The sequence below is a fragment of the Leguminivora glycinivorella genome, chromosome 19, assembly GCF_023078275.1.
Source record: "Leguminivora glycinivorella isolate SPB_JAAS2020 chromosome 19, LegGlyc_1.1, whole genome shotgun sequence".
Lineage (NCBI taxonomy): Eukaryota > Metazoa > Arthropoda > Insecta > Lepidoptera > Tortricidae > Leguminivora > Leguminivora glycinivorella.
Window position 1 is genome coordinate 10,322,492 of NC_062989.1, and position 16,077 is coordinate 10,338,568.

Sequence of the window (16,077 nt, forward strand, 5' to 3'; positions counted from 1 at the left end):
GGCGCTGTTTGCAGTCTGGAAGTGGCCAGAATCATATTTTCCCGAAATAGTTTTGCTTGTTGTTATTTTTTATAAGAACAAGTGACATGATTATTTCTTTTAATATCATAACATCATGTCAATACACAAAAAAAAATTGTAGGCATTATCAGTGCAGTTATGTTATGATAGTATTTAATAGGTGGCGCTAAAAAAAATGAGGTACGATTCTTAGTATGAAGACTTTAACCTATATAAATAATCCTTGGTGATATTGACAAGTAACACATACATACGAAAAATAGGTTTTAAAAAAAAATGTTAAAAATCCTTTTTAGTGCCAGTTTACGAATAATATTTCCTTTTTATGAAAAAACATGAAAAAACAAACCAAATTTTTTTTGCCGAAATTGCCATGTCATAAAACATTTTTGTTCATTTAACATTCGAGGCTCAGAAATACGTAGTTAAAATAGTTCCGGTTCCTCATGTTGTGTACATAACCCACTCAGTCTTGTCTTAAGAATACACATACAACACACACACATACAATCACGCCTGTATCCCATAAAGGGGTAGGCAGAACACATGAAACTACTAAAGCTTCAGTGCCACTCTTGGCAAATAAGGGGTTGAAAGAAAACGAAACTGTGACATTGCAGTGACAGGTTGCCAGCCTCTCGCCTACGCCACAATTTAACCTATATCCCATAGTCGCCTTAGAAGGCACCCACGGGAAGAAAGGGGGTGGTGAAATTCTTAACCCGTCACCACACAGGAAACACTTAAGAATACACTTATTTAAAAAAAAACACTTTATTCTGTCCCTGCCAATTTAATGTCTGAACACCATCTTCTACGTTACATTACTTAAACTGATTTTATTTATTTTTATTTTATTTATTAGGCACACAAAACAACTGACATTTACAACATGATATAAAATAGTATGCACATAGGTTTTAAGTTAGAATGCCACCCAAAACATGTATGCGCAGCATGAAATAAATACATACATGTATTTAGGAACGAAAACTATAACTATTTACAGCTTATACTAAAGTTACACTTAATTACACAATAAAACACAATAAATTAATAAATAATTAAAAAAAAAAAACATTAGAAAACAAATGAGACAGATAATAAAATATTTGGATGTTTAGCTTATTGCAATACGATAAGAAATCTGAATTGAAAGGTTTATTATTTTTGGCTTTTTAGTTTCTCCGTGTTTTGTAACGCGCTTATTTTTGAAGGCGGTTTTATTTTTTGTTAAAAAGTTAATTTATTTGTTGATTTTTAGTGGTTCCTAGTGATATTATATGTATCAGTCCGAATACATGTACAGTAGTGAAAGAATTATCCTTTAACTCCTAACCATTGAGGAGTTGACCTTCCATCATCAGCTCAGCCACATAAAATTATTACCATCAGACGTAAATACTGGTGTACCTTTGAAAAATAGACTAAAAACATTACATGTGCCTATAACATTTGAAGAGTTCCCTCGATTTCTCCAGGATCCCATCATCAGACCCTGACTTGGTGCCAATGGGACCATCTCGGGGTTATACCGGTTCGATCAAAAAAAAAATTTTGAAAATCGGTCCACGATTCTCGGAGATATCGAATAACATACATACAAAAAAAAAAAAAAAAAAAAAAAAAAAAAAAAAAAAACATTCAGTCGAATTGAGAACCTCCTCCTTTTTTGAAGTCGGTTAAAAATAGAAATCAAACTTAACATAATGGTGATGGCGATTTTTGGCTGAGAATTTCCATAATTTGTTTCCGGAATACTAAAAACTTAGAGTTGAAAATATCAATATGACTATGTTTTGATACTAGGTCGTTGTACTGACGGCACATTCGTATAATTGGGTTATAGAAGGAGGTATTATTTCTATACACTTGCAGAGCAAATACCTTTGGAGCACGAGACCTATAACGGGGAGTGTTAAATGTAACGAGGGACAGTATATTAGGGGAGTCAATTTTAGAATGTATAACTTTGTAGAGAAACAGCATATCATGAAGAACACGACGAGATTCGAGGGAACAAACATTAAAAGTGCGTAGTCGCTCGACGTAACCCTGGCGTACAAGGGTACGGTTGTAGCGGTATGAAAGGAGCTTGAGACATCTTTTGTTATTATGAACATCTTTTAATGTTCAAACTACTCAAATTTAATGTTTCGATACGCGTGCTTGTGTCACCGACAGGTACCTAAAAAATTACACGAAGACTTGCCTTACTTGTAAGAAACGAAAAGTTGGCGAAACGAGCTGGATTCAGATCAGGTAAGGTAGTAAAATAGTTTATGTCGCTCAGCATATTTAAATTACAGATGTTTTATTTCTTATAAATATTTTTGTATTAAGTAAACTGAAGCAAGTCCTATTATACCCCATCTCATTAGAATATGTGCAATGTACGATTACTAACCTACACGTTATTTCTAAATATACTTAATGCTTAGAACGTTTGTGGAGAACCCAGCTTGATATTGACATTGAGGAATTTATTTTATTTATTTATTTAAACTTTATTGCACAAATTATCAATAAAAAGTACAAATGGCGGACTTAACGCCTTAAGGCATTCTCTACCAGTCAACCATTGGGCAAAACAGAGATAGTTAGTTTGGTGCACACGATTATAAAGCCAGTATGAAATTTTAACGATTAAATACAAGTCGATACCTACTATTATAAAATAAACATACACAAATACAATAAGTAAACCTACATATATATTAGTACAATACATATATATGAATAAAATACACATTTATACATAAATAAATAAATGTACCTAGTGCGAGACATCAAGTAGACTTTTAATCTCGAATGTTTGCAAATAAGTGCTTACGCAACTTGCTTTTAAAAGAGAGTTTACTCTGAGCTTGCCTGATAGGCAGAGGGAGGGCATTCCATAGACGAATTGCCTGACAGCTAAACGAGTTGGACAAGAATCCAGTGCGATGAGGGAGGACAGCCAGTTTCAGCGTACGAGAAGCACGGAGTACACAACCCGGCCGAGCCGCTACGAACTGAAAGTTGGTCCTGAGATAATTGGGCGCAGCTGGGTCAAATAGGATCGAATAAAGAGCACACAAGATTCGCAATGACCTACGTTCACGAATTGGGAGCCAATTAAGTTTACGGCGAAAAGCGGAGACATGGTCATATTTGCGAAGATTAAAAACGAATCTTATACAGTTATTGAGGAAACGATCAAGCAAGCTTGATCTCGTTGTCCAAGCTTGGACAACGAGACTTGTGTAATGTTGGTGCAACATACATCAGCGTAATCAATGATTGGCAGTATCAGCGACTGTACGAGAAGCGTTTTAGTGCTGACTGGTAAAAAGTTTTTGTAGGTATGTAGGTAAAATTTATGTAGGTAGTAAAGCGTGGACCCATTCACATCTAGGATTTCGTCAAAATGGTGAAACTCGACGCTTCAGCGGCAAACTAGTATCATACAAGGAAGGTTGATAGGACTCTCAACTCCTCGGATACACTTGAACAGGATAGCCATTGACAGAGGCAACAGAAACTGCCATCACGAGACGCAGGTCCTCGTACTTTTCTGTGGAACTTAGTCTGAGCTTCTGAAGTACTTTGATGCATATAGTCTTCACAAGTTTGATGGCGAAGTACCTCCCTGAAATCATAATGTTGGTTGAGTGGAAAGACTCTCTCTGTTTGTTGTTTACTATTTTGAAATTGTACATTTGGTTTTTCTTACAGCATGTTGAATTAAACAAAATTTAGATTACGAAAACTTGTTTGAACGAATCTTACATGATACAAAGCAATTCAAAGAAAGTAAATTATAAAAAGGCTGAGTAATTGATCAGTAAAAATGTGTAAAAAATATACCCATGCAGTCCATCGGTCCAAGACTAAAAGGTATGTAGCAGTTCGGATGGCGTAACCTGGAGTTCTCGGAAGTGAACCGTTCAGGGTCGAAGGCATCCGGGTTGATCCAGTGCCGTTTGTCTCTATGCAAGTGGAATATTGGTACCACGAGCGAGCTTCCTGCGGGCAGTGTGCCTTTGCCTGCAACACAAAATTTTACTTTTAGTCTCTTGAATCCAAATGCAACACACATAAAGTAAAAGAATACAACGTGGATGATTAATTCAGACATCGGATTCCGTGGGGCGAAACTTCTTGACAGCCCCCAACATTGTGTGTTTTTTGTAACTATTGTTCTGAAGACCAGTATGAAATTCATTCATAGCGTCTAAAATAAATAGCGTCGAAATAAATTGTGACGAGTAAACTCTTAAAAACGGTTTCAAAAAAAGAAGAAGAAAATTGAGTTCTTATTTTATTATATATTTTTTTTATACTACGTCGGTGGCAAACCAGCATACGGTCCGGTGCGGTGGAAAGCGGTTACCGTAACCTATGGACGCCTGCAACCAACTCAAACAGTGTCACATGCGCATACTCTTTTAAAAAAAATATAAGCAAACCTTTGTGTGATCACTAGTATTTAGAACTAGTATCGATAAATGAGTTTATCGATATAGGAAGTCCCTAGCTGTCAAGAAGTTTCGCCCCACGGAATCCGATGTCTGAATTGATTATATAAGATAATGTACATACTTATTTTAATATCTTCGGCTATTGTTCTTTGAAGCATCACGCCGATGGGAAAAAGTCTAATAACTTCCTTGAACACCATGTCCAGGTATGGCATCAGTTTCAAGTCATCTTCAGTGACATCTCTGACATTGTCTCCAAAAACTTCCTTTATTTCTTCGTACACTTTTTCCTGAAAAATAAAAGAATGAAAAATAAAAATATGTACTTACATTGAACTATAATAAGTCTATTATGAACATTGAAAATAAATATTAAGATCGACTACGATCTAATCCATCAGAAGTTGAGGTTCCTTACCTGGCATTTGGGATGAAATGCCATCATTAGCAAAGCGTATGATGTTATTTTGGCCGTCGCCTCTTGACTCTGTAAAATATTGAGAAAATGACTTATATAAAACATTTTGCTTTAGAACTAAATATTATATCAGGACATATATTATATTCACACACGCCATTAAACTTTATTTATTCATTTAAAAACTTTCAGTTTTGGTTTTGCCAACAGCCCGTGCAAACCACCAAATCAAGTTAACGACTTTGAATGTGTTAGGAAAACGTCATTCTCTTTAATTTTTGTTCAAATGTTTCAAAATTGTTGTTAACAGCTTGATCTGATTTTAAATCTTTAACCTTTGCAGGGTGACCTGTCCCACCGTCGCGATCGCTTCATAATGCAGTCTGTTTAGTACAAAGAATTAAACAATAATATACATATACATACATACATATAATCACGCCTGTATACCATGAAGGGGTAGGCAGAGGACATGAACTACTAAGTTTCAGTGCTACTATTGGAAAAAAGTGGTTGAAAGTAATCCAAATTGTGACATTGCAGTGACAGGTTGCCAGCCTCTCGTATACACCACAATTTAACCCATATCTCAAAGTCGACTTCTACGACACCTACGGGAAGAAAGGGGGTGGTGAAATTCTTAACCCCTCACCACACGGGAAAATACATATATCACTGTAGAAGTACGTACCGCTGTAAATAAAGTGAACCACTGCTTCACTAGTTCGTCATTGGTCGATATCTTATTCGACAGCAAAAGTCTATCGATAACACTGAGTTCTGTGTTATGTGTGCTGTCACCCTCAGCATTCAGAATTTCGTTGATCGTACTCTCGTCCATTGATTCCAGAACTTTCAGTCTATGCTTTACGTTCGTATTTGCTATTTCAGTTATTTGTTTAATAAACCATTTTTGTTTCTGATAATGTTCGGTCATCCAGTAAATTGGATCGACTTGAAGGTACCATTGGGTCATTCTCTTGAAAACTGTTAAATATAAGCTAAAACAAAAGATCAGGACAATCTATAAAGTACATGAAAATATACATGAAATAGTTTTTAAGTTCATGGGTTCTTGTTTACAAAAGTGAGTTAAACGAATCAGAATAAAAGTTCAGTACCTCGCTAAGAAACTTAAAAATTGTTTTGCTTATACCATAGCAGTGTTTTTAACAACAGAAATGTACGAAAATTGATCAAAAATAAATGTTTGTCTGAAGACAAAAAAATCCTAAAGGATTCGTAAAAATTCGACACTGATTGTCAACGTGCATTGCTCTATACAAATTCAAATGCTGCATCAAAATAATTACTCGTACTACAAAAATGCAATACAAATTGTTCTTACTCGTGTGCGTCGTGTAGAAATTTGACATTCATATTTGGTAGGTTTATTGTCTGTTCCTTTGTCAATCCCATTAATGTTCCTAAAAAAAAAAAAAAACATAAAATAGTCACGATTTTTTTTTACCTAAACCAGGACCTATTTAATACTGGACTGACACAGCCCATACAAAAAAGCGTACCCCTGAAATATAAGGGACTTTTAGGCTTAAAACTAGATGGCGCTGTTTCGCAGCCTGAAAGTGGCCAAACTCATATTTTCCCCAAATATTTTTGCGTGTTTTTATTTTTTATAAGAACAAATGACATAATTCTTTATTTTAAAATCATGATATCAAATCAACACACATTTAAAAAAAAATTGTAGGCATCATCAGTGTAGTTATGATAGTATTTAATGGGATACCCCCATTTGCCAGAATTTCATTTGCCATAATTTTATTTGCCATCCTATTCAACAATCATAATATTGTTTCTCATAACATCTTATGCCATAATCATTGTTTACTATATTAATCTAGTGCCAGAAACTTTGTTTCCCATAAAGTCAGTTTCCATAATGTCATTTGTCAGAATCATCGAAATCCGTAAGTACCACATTCCATACCATCATTTGTCATACAAATTAGCGTCCAGAAAAGTCAATTTCCATAATGTGCTTTGGCAGAATCGGAAACTACTATAATAGGTACTAGAAGGACTAGAGAATGAAACTGCTATCAGAAAGTAGGTTAGGTTAGAACTGTGACCCCCTGGAAAATGAAACTGCTATCAGAAAGTAGGTTAGGTTAGGTTAGAACTGTGAACCTCTGGAAAAGGAAACTGCTTGTAAAGTAGGTTAGGTTAGGTTAGAACTGTGACCCCCCGGAAAATGAAAATACTATCAGACAGTAGGTTAGGTTAGGTTAGAACTGCGACCCCTGGAAAATGAAACTGCTATCAGAAAGTAGGTTAGGTTAGGTTAGAACTGTGACCCCCTGGAGAATGAAACTGCTGGAAAAGTAGGTTAGGTTAGGTTAGAACTGTGACCCCTGGAAAATGAAACTGCTATCAGAAAGTAGGTTAGGTTAGGTAATAATATGGGCAACAATTAATATGGCAATAATTGCTTATGGCGTTTGAATATTCTATGAAACCATATTATTGCACTTAATAATATGGCTAACAAATAGTATGGCATTGTATGATTATGGAAGGTAATATTCGGATAAACAACGAGTATGTCATATGATTTTTATGGTAAACAAATCATTCGGGCAAATGAAATTCAGGCAAGTTAGATTCGGGCAAATGAATATTATGTTAAATGACTGTCGGGCAAACAATAGACAACCGTATTTAATAGGTGGCGCTAAAAATTGAGGTACGATTCTTAGTATGAAGTATGTAAATCCTATATAAATAATCCTTACTTCAACTCAGCAGAATGTCCAACATTTTTTTTCTTTTGGCCTTAGAAAAAGCGTGGTTAAAATCTTTCAGGTTATTTATACTTTATACTACACCGTGTCAACGTCATACATAGTTAAACTGATCTGACTTACTGCAAACAGTGTATGTAGTCCCCAAGACTACGTCATCGTAAATATCAAACGTTTTCCCTCCTGCTTTGCTCATTAGCCGGTTTACGACTTCACTGGATTCTTCATTTATAACTACGTCGTACGCTTCTAATGCTTTTTTTCCGTAGTTGGGTAGTACCGTCTTTCTGCAGATTCGCCAACTGGGACCTAGAATTTTTTACAAATTTTACGAATTGACACAAACAAATTTATAAATTGAAATAAATATCATACACGAAAGAAAAAAATGACAAGGCCCACTTGTGGCCGAGCCAAAAATCGAACCCGGGTCTTCCCCTTACGCGGCTAACGTCATTACCACTAGACCAGCCGCCCGTCCCGGCCCATCGTTTAAAAAAAGAACAAATAAAAAAATATTCAATAAAATAATTTGATTTCTTCCCTAGTTGTACAAACAAAAATTACAATTTTTTTACAGGTCATTCTTATTGGTACCATGTGAAGAATGGTACATTGTCATCATAGCCTGAATGTTATTAATTAAGTCGCCATCAGATATATCGGAATGCTTCCAAAGCTCTCATAAATAACAATAAGCACTCTGTGTAATTGATGTAGCTCGGAAAGCGGCCAAGTTAAAGTGGGACTGGGCTGGCCACGTCTGTCGCATGCCGAATGACTTATGGGCCAAGCCAAGACTACCACGCAGTGGGAGCCCCTCGAGTCAAATCGAGGATCCGGCAGACCTCGTCGGCGATGGCGGGATAACTTAGACTCCTTTTTGAGAGACTGGTCAGTTGTCGCACAAAACCGAGAGGAATGGAAAAAGAGGGGGGAGGCCTTTGCCCAGCAGTGGGACACAATAGGCTCATAATAATAATAACTCTGTGTAAGTCCTGTCAGCTCGCTCATATTGGGCGTGCGGCGTACATTTCAAACAATTGCAGCTCATACAAATATTTCGATTCGACGCTGCATAATGGTGGACGCCGAACGCTCCGCTCCGAGCGTCCACTCAGGCCTCACATTAACGGCCCAGCCACGACATTGGTCTAAGCGCGACAGCGGTGAGCAGCAGCCATACGTGCGAATAGAAAGTCCCATGAGTCCCATCGCTGTGTCTCGCTCCAATGTATGGCCGCCGCTCACCGCAGTCGCGCTTAGACCAATGTCGTGGACGTGGCTGAGCCGTAAAGTCTTGACAATAGAGGCGTGTTCCGATATTTGTGACAGCTATGGCAGTCCAATATATTTGATAGCGATTGTACATTTTTACTTCTGAGGTACCTGAACCACTGAGAAGGCCGGAACCGCAGTAATCTTTTATGTACTTATACTGAGGGCCTTTGATGCTGGTCTTTGGACTTTTGAGGAGCGTCTGTGGAACGGAAAATTTAATATACGTAAAATTCTTAGCTACAGATAAACATGTCACGTGAATAATTAATTGAAATACGGTTGTACTCACGTTATTATATCGCTATTGCTGCGACATGTTTCGGGCCAATTCGGAGGCCCCTCTTCAGGCGTATAGGAGTTCACGCGACGGCTAGACTCCGCAAACTGAACGCGCCGCTCGCCGCTCCGCCCGCTGCGCGCGCGCTGATAGGACGGAAGAGCCTCCTAGAGAGTCCTATACGCCTGAAGAGGGGCCTCCGAATTGGCCCGAAACATGTCGCAGCAATAGCGATATAATAACGTGAGTACAACCGTATTTCAATTAATTATTTGAATATGTCTCACGGAAGTTTAACATGTCACGTGAACTTATATGGATTTCTCCTACTTTCAGATTTATTCCATTTGAAAATAAATACTGTGTAAGTACAACCTATTTTTTACACGGAAATTATGCCAAAAGTACGTTTAAAGACAAAACGAGGCTAATTTATTTTGCAATTTTTACTAATGGTATACGCGATGGTATGGTATACGTTATAAGCGAATAAAAATTTTTTTTTCGCGACTAACGACATACATAGTTTAGGCGGTCAACCAAATTTAGACACGAAAAAGTGGCGGTAAATTAAAAAATGCATGGCTCACCAGCCAATGAGGCGGCACACTCACATTTTATCGCGCCAGGCGGCGCCTGTGCAAGTGTCTAGGCATGTCACTGTCATTCATATGTGAGAGAGAAAACAAATAACATCTTGTCGCTCTCACGTATGAAATTATTTATCTGTGCAATGGACTAGTAGGGTGGTATGAAATTCTATATCTGTGCAATGGACTAATAGGGTGGTGCCATCTGTCATGACCTTTGAGTGTGTCTCCCTCATTGTCTTGATAAAGCGCGGTCAGCGGTCACCATACCATTTAAAAATGTATAGATCGAAAATTAGAATTTTGCCGCCTTTTTAGTGCGAAGATTTATTGGCAGAACTATATAACATTTTTTCTTTCTTTTTAACCTTTTGAAACGCTTTGTTAAACTCCTTCGGGTTCCTGATTTTACACCGTGTATTACCAGTGAATAAATAATTAGATAAAACAGTCGTCGGAAAAAATCTTGTAAAATATTTAAAGAATTTTAATCTAGTGGCGTGTATTTTATAGCCTTTAATTTTTTCCTATAGAACATATAAATGAGAAAACAAGTTATACATTTCGGTGTGATTAACCTGCTGACCATGACCATTGATACTGGTACTACCAGCGTTGTGAAATAAATATTTTCTCAAACATGCAATGAAATATTGTCTTTACGTTCCTTAAAATGGGCTGGGAAGTATCGCTTTTTGGGCGCAACAACTCGAGAGGACTGTAAAGGGATTTCATATTATTTTTCAGACCTAGGCCTGCAAAGTAACTTTTTTTTTATAAAATATTGTCCTTTAGAGCATTTTTTTTATTTCATTGTATGTTTGAGAAAAGCACTATACATGCCTCGGCGTGAAAACGGATTCCCGGCCTCGTATCCCTATATACCCACTTGACCGGAAATCCTCATTTTCCCGGCCTCTGATGTAATGTACTATTAATGGACAGACTCTTAAGTAAAGATTAAGACTAAAGCAATAAAGGGTTCGAATCCCGGTAAGGGCATTTATTTGTGTGATGAGCACAGACATTTGTTCCTGAGTCATGGATGTTTTCTATGTATATAAGTATTTATATATTATATATATATCGTTGTCTGAGTACCCACAAAACGAGCCTTCTTGAGCTTACCGTGGGCCTCAGTCAATCTGTGTAAGAATGTCCTATAATATTTATTTATTTATTGAAATTTCTTTACAGTGAATATGGTGTTAATTTCTCGCACTAGCGCAAAACTGTTTTAAGGGTTCTGTACCTCAAAAGGAAAAACGGAACCCTTACAGGACCACTCGTGCGTCAGTCTGTCCGTCTGTCACAGCCAATTTTCTCCAAAACTACTGAACCGATTAACTTGTGGCACACAATCATGTTAACCTATGACCCAAAGACGGACATGTAATTTAAATTTAGAAAATTTAATTATAGGGGCCACTTTGGGGGGTAAAAGTGAAAAATAAAAAATCAAAGTTTTTTTGAAATATATTGTGTTACATAATATGAAATGATAGAGCTTTTTATAAGTATTTCAAAAATAAAACTATGGAAACGGATTAAATCGCGTATAATGAACTCTCGCGGTAACCGAAGACAATATTAATATTTCAAAAATATTGTTTTAAATAATTTTTAGTCAAGCAATTTAAGAAAATAGGCAAAAATGACCATTAATTAAGGCCGGTTCACACGTATTAAGTTGTCAAGTAATTAACTAAATTTTAACTTAATTTTAAGCGACTTAAAGCGTGTAAACAATCAATTTAGTAATAAGTTACAAGTAAATATTTAGCGTGCACTTAAGCAAGTAAATTAGAATTTTGTCTATTTTTCGGTTAAGTAGGTGGGCGTGAACTACCACTTGATACGTTTGTACAGGCATGATTTAGTTAAATATTAGTTAATTGTATAAGTTTGGCGGAGCGGTTGCGATCGTATGTTCGTGAGTTATCTTTTTTGAAAAATGTCGAAGTGTTCGGAAGACACTACAGTGAAGTTTATTGAAGAATAATTATGTTAAACAAAGTTGCACTAGCGCCATATTCATTCCTTCTGCTTATCCAGTTTCTCACCCAGTCTTGTGGGTGCTCTCGTTTCCCTGTCTATTTCATCCTTCAGTTCATCTAAAACCTCGCTGAATACGAATGTAATTACTGAATGAATGACTTGAACGCGCTGTTGATCGTCCGGCGTCCATTTCAGGATGACTAAAGAGCTTAGCTGTTTACGACGTGTAAACGCTTACTTAAAATTAAGTCGCTTAAAATTAAGTTAAAATTTAGTTAATTACTTGACAACTTAATACGTGTGAACCGGCCTTACATACACGGTGAAGTAAAAATACCGTTCAAACTTTGCAAAGTGACTTTAATTTGATGTCATAATGAACAACTATTACTATGGTAACAAAGCTGAAATCACAAAAAAAATTGACCGTTCAATACATTGCGACCTCAGAGCAAAAAAATACTATTTTCTTAAATCTGTGATTCCGACTGTCATGTTGCCGCTCATTTCTATGGACGAATTTTTCTTCCTGATTTCAGCATTGGTCCCACAGAACTTTATTTAGATAGAAGAAACAAGTTCATCTATTTGTATAGGGGCCGAGCGTGTCAAATTTTGTACTGAAGTTGTTTCTTGCCTGTAATTTTAAATATGTCTCAGGCTCTTGATTGTTCATAATTTTTGTGTTGTTGCAATTGAATATCACGTAACGAGGCATTTTTTATGTTTTGATTGACTTCAACTTACAAAAATTTACGCCCGAAAGCTGCAAGCTGCGATTAAAGACGGACAACTCAGTGGATTTCACTGAGTTAATTTGACACGCTAAGTAGATACGTTTGCTTGATCTATGGTATATATGACATCTGTGATTGGTCCTATAATAAAAGTTGTTCATTATGACCTTAAAAGTCACTATGCAAAGTTTAAACGGTCCATTTTATTTCAGCCTTTATATATAATAAATAATAAATATTATAGGACATTCTTACACAGATTGACTCAGCCCTACGGTAAGCTCAATGAATGACCCTTACGTCATGCCACGTTTTCAAATAACGTGTTTTATTACTTAGCTCAGTACATAACCGGCAGAAGTTTTTTTTATTATGAATATTGTAATTACCTTAATATCCTCGGGGTCATTCACAAATATATTCAGGTCAGGTCCTACCCATACCCTGAAAAAGTCTCCATAGTCTCTCAAGTACCTTGCCACAACATTTGTCAACTCTGTAACAGAAGAACATTTTGTGACGTTATCTGGCTAAAGGGACCTTATTGTCGATGGCGCTTACGGCGTTTTGAATGATGTTCGTATACAAATACGACGCCACGGGACGTAAGCGCCATCGATAATAAGGTCCCTTTACCCAGATAATGGTGCATTTGTTAACCGACTTCAAAAAAAGGAGGAGGTTCTCAATTCGACTGAATGTTTTTTAAATAAACTAGTACTTCGAAAATGAGTTTACCAAGCGTAAGCGATTGTGAAGTTCGCTAGGTACCCTGGGATCTAGAGAGGCGCCTGTTATTGTAACGGCAAAAAACCTGCAGAATGAAGAGAGATAACGACTCCACACTGAGAGAAAAAACAACCAGTGTTCATGTTCGTTCAACAAGTTTTTTGGTTACAATAGCGCCTACGTGCTCTTTGGTTCAAACAAGAAGTTAGATTTTGTTAAGTGCACCTAACTATAACTAGTACATTCTACAAGTTACTTGTCATTTGAATCAACAAGTCGATTTTATAAAATCAACATGACACATATTGTTTTAAACATATGTTTGGCTGATTCAATCAAATATCTTTTAACAAGTTTGATCTTATACGAGTAAATTTAAATAGATATCATACACGAAAGAAAAAACGACAAGGCCCACTGGTGGCCGAGCCGGGAATCGAACCCGGGTCTTCAGCTTACGCGGCTAACGTCTTCACCACTAGACCACCCGCCCGCCGCGGTACCCGACGAAATTTCTCTAGTGTATGTTATCTCTGATAAGGCTAGGCACCTTTTGACCAACTCTAAGGGCGAGCAATTAGTGCTTGCACCTCCTATACGAATCCTTTACAGGATTACGATATAGCGAGAGAGATGGTGCTGCCATCTATACTACTAGGGAACAAATCAAATTATTTTATTGAATATTTTTTGATTTGTTCTTTTTTCAAGTAGTCACACTACTATATATAAATTATAAATTTAAATAGATATCATACACGAAAGAAAAAACGACAAGGCCCACTGGTGGCCGAGCCGGGAATCGAAGTTTGATCTTGTTGTTCGTACAAATTCGACTTGTGTCATCAATATTGTGATTTATTCCGTTTACTAAAATACTTTTGTTTCAAAAGAATAAACCCGCAACAAGTCGAACTTGTTAAATTCACAATGCAAATTTCTCTCAGTGCATGTGGTTGTGATGCTTAGTCATGAGTCAGAAGTAGAAGGTGCTGAGTCAGCAATTGGCCTTTGTGTTCATAGGAAATAATGTTACCTTCAGGAGGGCCCGCTATTTGTAACGCGTTACCCAAGATCGGTATTGCAGGAGGGCCAGGGAATTGATCGGAAATGTCCAGCAGTTTTCTGTTCTTAATCCGCCATCCAATCCAGTAGAGTGCTACAGCAGATAGTACTAGAGCGATGAACCAGAACATTCTGTAAACAAAAAACAGTTTAAGGAGTCATTGACATGTGATATCTGGTACAGTCACCGGCATTAATAAGTGTTGATTTCTATACCTTGTCGCTTTTAATCGTTTGACAATTTCGTATGACATTTCAAGTACGACGTTAAAGTGACAAGGTCTGGAAATCATCACTTATTTATGCCGGTGACTGTACGTAATAATATCGTACAAAAAGAAAAAAAGGCTGCATAAACAATAAACATCTACCGGCGTAGCCGAATGATCGACGCCAGATGCCGACAGAAATGAGCAACAGAATTGATTGATAATTACTCAATTGTTTTAGAAAAAATTAAGAAGGCCGTTCAAAAAAACAAATTAATATTATTTATTCTTATACATTACACAGTAATATATTATTATATGAAATGGATTCTCTGGCTGATCCAAAACTGAGCCTATATTTTGGGACCATAGAGTGGAATACGTATTCACTTGGTACACAATTCCACATTCTTATCCGTGAGATTTATAAGAAAATTATGTAGTCGTCAAATTTTGCGAAAGCGATATTTTCAGAAAACCCACTTTCGATTTTGAGCACTAATATAAAATTGCCTTTATTCTATCATTGTAAAAAAATATTGTTATCATATAGGTACCATGGTGAGTAAAAAATATTAATGATTGTCACTATGTCTTTTTTGTAGAAAAATAAATTAAAATTAAATACATAAAACATCCTAATTAAATACGCAACATAAATTAAATACAAATATTCAGGAGCCCTAAACCTAATGCATCAGTTTAAAGTTTCTGATATTTTCGCAATATATTTGATATTTAATGTAAATAAATAACTTCATTTTTTTTGCCAAAGGTATTACTTATTTATATACTTTATTTACATAATCTTAACAAACATATATAATTTCAAAAATACACCAATTACACACTTACAAACTAACACAAAACTACACAAAGCAATCAAAAAAAGAAAAAAGCTACAGTCTACTCTACTTCTTTAAATATCTATTTACGTCAAACGTTAATAAAAAATTAGAGCATTAAAACATTTTTATATTAGCTATAAAAAAGAAACCGTAGTTAAATGTATCGAAATAATAATTACAATTTTTCTTCATTATATTTTTTGTAGCTCTTCAATATTTTAATGCAGTATAATAATTATTCGCTTATTTACTTACGTCTTAACTTTTTGTTTTTCCTAAATTGTGTAACATTAATTCTTAATTATTGACTTTTTTTTATTTGCACATATGTCTAAACTGCTACGTATAACTCAAACACCATACAGCACTCTCTGAACGCTGAGAATCTTATGAAAACATGATTGAACTTCACAGTCCTTGAAGGTCACAACTTTCGACACTGACGCACGACATGTATTTTTTTTAACATGCGTTTATTAAGTCGTCCAGTCGATGGAATCTAAGGGAGCTAATTTAACCATCGTCATAGCGTAATGAAAATTGGCAGCTATATTATGTAGTTCTGATGACAATACAACAATATGATAACTATGTGATGGAATCTATCTAAGGGAGCTAATTTAACCATCGTCGTAGCGTAATGAAAATTGGCAGCTATATGTAGTTCTGATGACAA

The 16,077-nt window shown here is 36.1% G+C and overlaps 1 protein-coding gene across 1 annotated transcript; it reads right to left on the reverse strand.

Moving 5' to 3' along the window:
• Nucleotides 1–1,712: 1,712 nt before the first annotated feature.
• Nucleotides 1,713–15,770, reverse strand: LOC125236685 (cytochrome P450 4C1-like). The gene is made up of 12 exons (XM_048143594.1): nucleotides 15,657–15,770; nucleotides 14,316–14,476; nucleotides 12,940–13,046; nucleotides 9,057–9,147; nucleotides 7,791–7,976; nucleotides 6,251–6,329; nucleotides 5,594–5,903; nucleotides 4,903–4,971; nucleotides 4,606–4,774; nucleotides 3,871–4,050; nucleotides 3,377–3,652; nucleotides 1,713–2,500 (listed from the first exon to the last, which is right to left on the reverse strand). The coding sequence occupies exons 2-11, from the start codon at nucleotides 14,473–14,475 to the stop codon at nucleotides 3,492–3,494; spliced, it is 1,512 nt and encodes a 503-aa protein (XP_047999551.1). The 5' UTR covers nucleotide 14,476; nucleotides 15,657–15,770; the 3' UTR covers nucleotides 1,713–2,500; nucleotides 3,377–3,491.
• Between the last annotated feature and the right edge of the window lie 307 nt (nucleotides 15,771–16,077).